At 35.9% G+C, this 3,433-nt stretch overlaps 1 protein-coding gene across 1 annotated transcript; it reads left to right on the top strand.

Moving 5' to 3' along the window:
• Window positions 1-395: 395 nt before the first annotated feature.
• Window positions 396-1,333, top strand: LOC131077612 (uncharacterized). The gene has a single exon (XM_058015142.2). The coding sequence runs from the start codon at window positions 745-747 to the stop codon at window positions 1,168-1,170; it is 426 nt and encodes a 141-aa protein (XP_057871125.2). The 5' UTR covers window positions 396-744; the 3' UTR covers window positions 1,171-1,333.
• The last annotated feature ends 2,100 nt before the right edge of the window (window positions 1,334-3,433 follow it).

Below are 3,433 nucleotides of genomic sequence, written 5' to 3'. Positions count from 1 at the left end.
ACTCAAATCACAATGAAGACAAACCAATAGCCAATTTAAAATAGACAGATGTGCTATCAAAATAACAAATGAAAATATAAAAATACAATAAAAATTATTAACTAATAATTACATTAAAATAAATATAATAAAATTAAAACTAAAATAAATAATAAAAATTGAATCCTATGCTCTATTTGTAAACATATTAAGAAAAATCCTACCAAAGCATACACGTATGAGAAATGACATGGGTTCCAGACTTTCAAGATTATCTTGAAGTTGTCCTCTGATAAGCATCTTTCCTCACCTTTATGGAGATATTATTCTCATGGGTTTCCTGAGTTTTGAGATTATCTTAAAGTTATCCCCTGGTAAGCATCTTTCCTTACCTTAGTGGAGATTTTTATGGCCATACTTGAATGGTTATGCAGATGCTTAAATCGCAATAAAGGCATATTTTAAAGAACTCTAAAAGCAATAGCCCACTACAGGTGGGCGAATATGATGTGTACCGCTACCGTCATCCAAAGGATGTGTAAGAATATCAACCTATCTTTTTGACACCATGGGAATATTACAGTCACTGTAACAGTACATATTTACTGTTCTGTTCCATTGGCTACTACCATGTGCGTAGATTACAAGCTAAGTTCAATGGACGTATAGACACTATATATAGTGGGCATTATGTGAAGCAAATCATCGAGTTTTATTTTTCTAGCTAACACTTGAAGTTAGATTGTGTTGTGGGTGTTAGCAGTAATGGCAGCACGAGGGAAGTACAGTGAAAGTTCTGAACAGTATTCTGAACAATCACAGCGGGGCAAGACTCGTTCATGGCTGTTTGGTGGGTGGATGTCTAAGAGTGGTGAAGAGGAATCCACCCATAAGAACAATTCTGCCCATGTGCGCACTGAGAAGTCCTCTAATATTAAAGGAGGCAGAACAGGGCGTGCCTCTTCCCATGATGATGCTGATTCAAACAGCCCCAATGATCCAGTGCAGCGAAAGAAGAAGACTGCAACCTTTGCTGATATGGAAGATGATCACCATGCAGAGAAAAAGAATGAAGACAATGAGGTGGACAAGTATGCAGAGGATTTCATTGATAAACAGAAATCCAAGCTAGAGATGGAGAGGCTCATATCCATGAAAAGGTATGAGAGCATGCTTAATAGAGGCATGTGAGTTTCATCCCTCTATATATATATTATGTATATCGAGATACATATGATATAATTATAGGATTGGGTGTGTACTAGGAGGACCAGGAACAGTTCCGTATTTTATAATAATAATGGTGCTTGTAAAACTTTTTCATATTTATATTATAGCATTATGGTTTGCTTAATATCTTTATTGCTGTTTGCTCGGTAACTGCTTTGTTTTTCTCAAATTTTAAATAAATCTCAACCATTTTGGGTATATGTGGATTTTTTCAGTATGTTTGATTTGTTTTGGAATCAGTGATCACAAAAATTGACCCTATGGCTTGCAGTTGTCTTAAGATTATTGATTTCTCAGGGAATGGATTCCAGTAATGTTATTTAGCTATATGGGAAATACAAATTTTTGCTATACATAGAAATCTCAATCATTTTTGTTATATTTGGAAATTTTCAGCAAGTTTGATTTGTTTGGGAATTAATGGTCATAAAAGTTGATCCCATGGCTTGCAGTTATCTTAAGATTATTGATTTCTTAGGGAATGGATTGCAGTAATATTATTTTGCTATATGGAAAATATGAATTTTTGAACATGTGTTTCTTGATTATAAGGAAATCGTGAACATGTCGTGTAATGATAAGTTAGTCTGAATGAATGGAATGAATTCTCTTCCCAAAAGCTGGAATTGCTGCCCCATGAAATGAAAACAAGTGATTACATTGGTTGACTCCAGTCTTGTGGCAGCTTTGTCTATTTAGAGTTCCTCATTTAAGGATTTTGGGCATAAAACCCTGATGCAACTAGGAGATATTTGCAATAGTAACACTTCGGCGTTTGCTAATTTTGGTTCAATGTTTAGTAGTGCTTGAATCTATAATCTAACTTGTCATATCAAACGGTTGTTCTTCCATACTACTACTACTTAATGTTTAGGGTTTTGAGTTTTGGGGATTGGGTTGCACTGAGGTCGGTTCTTAACGATGCTTCCATGAGCATTCATGCCGAGATATATGCTTCTCATGTAATGATACTAATCAAATTTGTTACGCGTGCATTTATTTTGAATTTAAAAATTGGTGAATTGTGGAGTAGTGCCCACTTCCTTATTTTATATAAAATTAATAAAAATACAGAGATGTATAATGTAGAGCTCTGTATGAAACCGATGTACATAACAGACACAGCTTATACAAGCCCAGGCTGAAGCCAAATCCAGCCAGATTTGACAATTTCCATCCCAGTACAGACCACTACAAATTTGAAGGCCACTAACTAGCTGGATCAGACATATACCCCCAGCAAATCATAATAGTTTGCATTTCTTAATGTGAGACCATAAGGTCATTTTGCCTTTATTTTTCAATCTTAGAGGAAGCTTTGTTCCTATTAAGAAGAAACCAAACGACCAAACCTTTGTCATTGGGAAAGGTCACCATCTATAGGAGAGCCTTGAGGGGATTCCACCCAGACGAAGAGTGAGGTCGTTTGATTCCCCAAGGTATATCTAGAGGGACAACATTGGGGGTTGAGTCTTCTATGAAACGAGGAGGGCTTTCATTTTATTCAAAGATAAATCATTCTTTAGACCAAATTCCTGATTTGTTTGCCTTTATAGGTTTGTTGCTGGAAGCATGTGATAACTTCACACACTTCGGTGTTAGAAGCAAGGTATGTTGGCTCTTAACCCCTTGCCACCGAGAGGGTTTAGAAAAGGGTTTTCTTTTGCAATATGCTGAAGTGAAGAAATCTTCTTTAACTGGAGTCAGGATGTCCACTTACAAAACACCAGCAACACCTAAAAGGAATATTAACATAATTCAGAATTTGTTGCCACCCTTATTTCAAATAGTTCCATATCCAATTCAACACAAATTTGCGCATAGGTACAGCATAGATAATTAGAAGTGCTGGTTAAAAAAAATTCAAAGAGAATCTCCAATCACTCATAGGCCAACCTCACACCAATATTGAAGATGTAAGTAGGGTAAATGCATCTAGACTGGATTGGACGAAAAATCATCCCAAAACCATATACTAGATGTTAGAATCTTGTCATTGTCTTTCCGAGAATGATACAAAATAACAAAGAAACCCTAGACACATGGAAGCAGGTTAACATGCTCCTGGATCAGTGGAATCCAATTTTTAGTAGACTATTCATGGAGAGCCAGAAGCCATATACTTGCCAATCAGGGCAAGTTCCATTATAATTTCTTTCATTTCTAACCACCCCTTTCAATTTATTGAATTCAACAATAGGGAAGGTCACAATCTTTTTAGTGA

The sequence above is a fragment of the Cryptomeria japonica genome, chromosome 6 (genome assembly GCF_030272615.1).
Source record: "Cryptomeria japonica chromosome 6, Sugi_1.0, whole genome shotgun sequence".
Lineage (NCBI taxonomy): Eukaryota > Viridiplantae > Streptophyta > Pinopsida > Cupressales > Cupressaceae > Cryptomeria > Cryptomeria japonica.
This window is presented reverse-complemented; position numbering and strand designations above follow the sequence as displayed.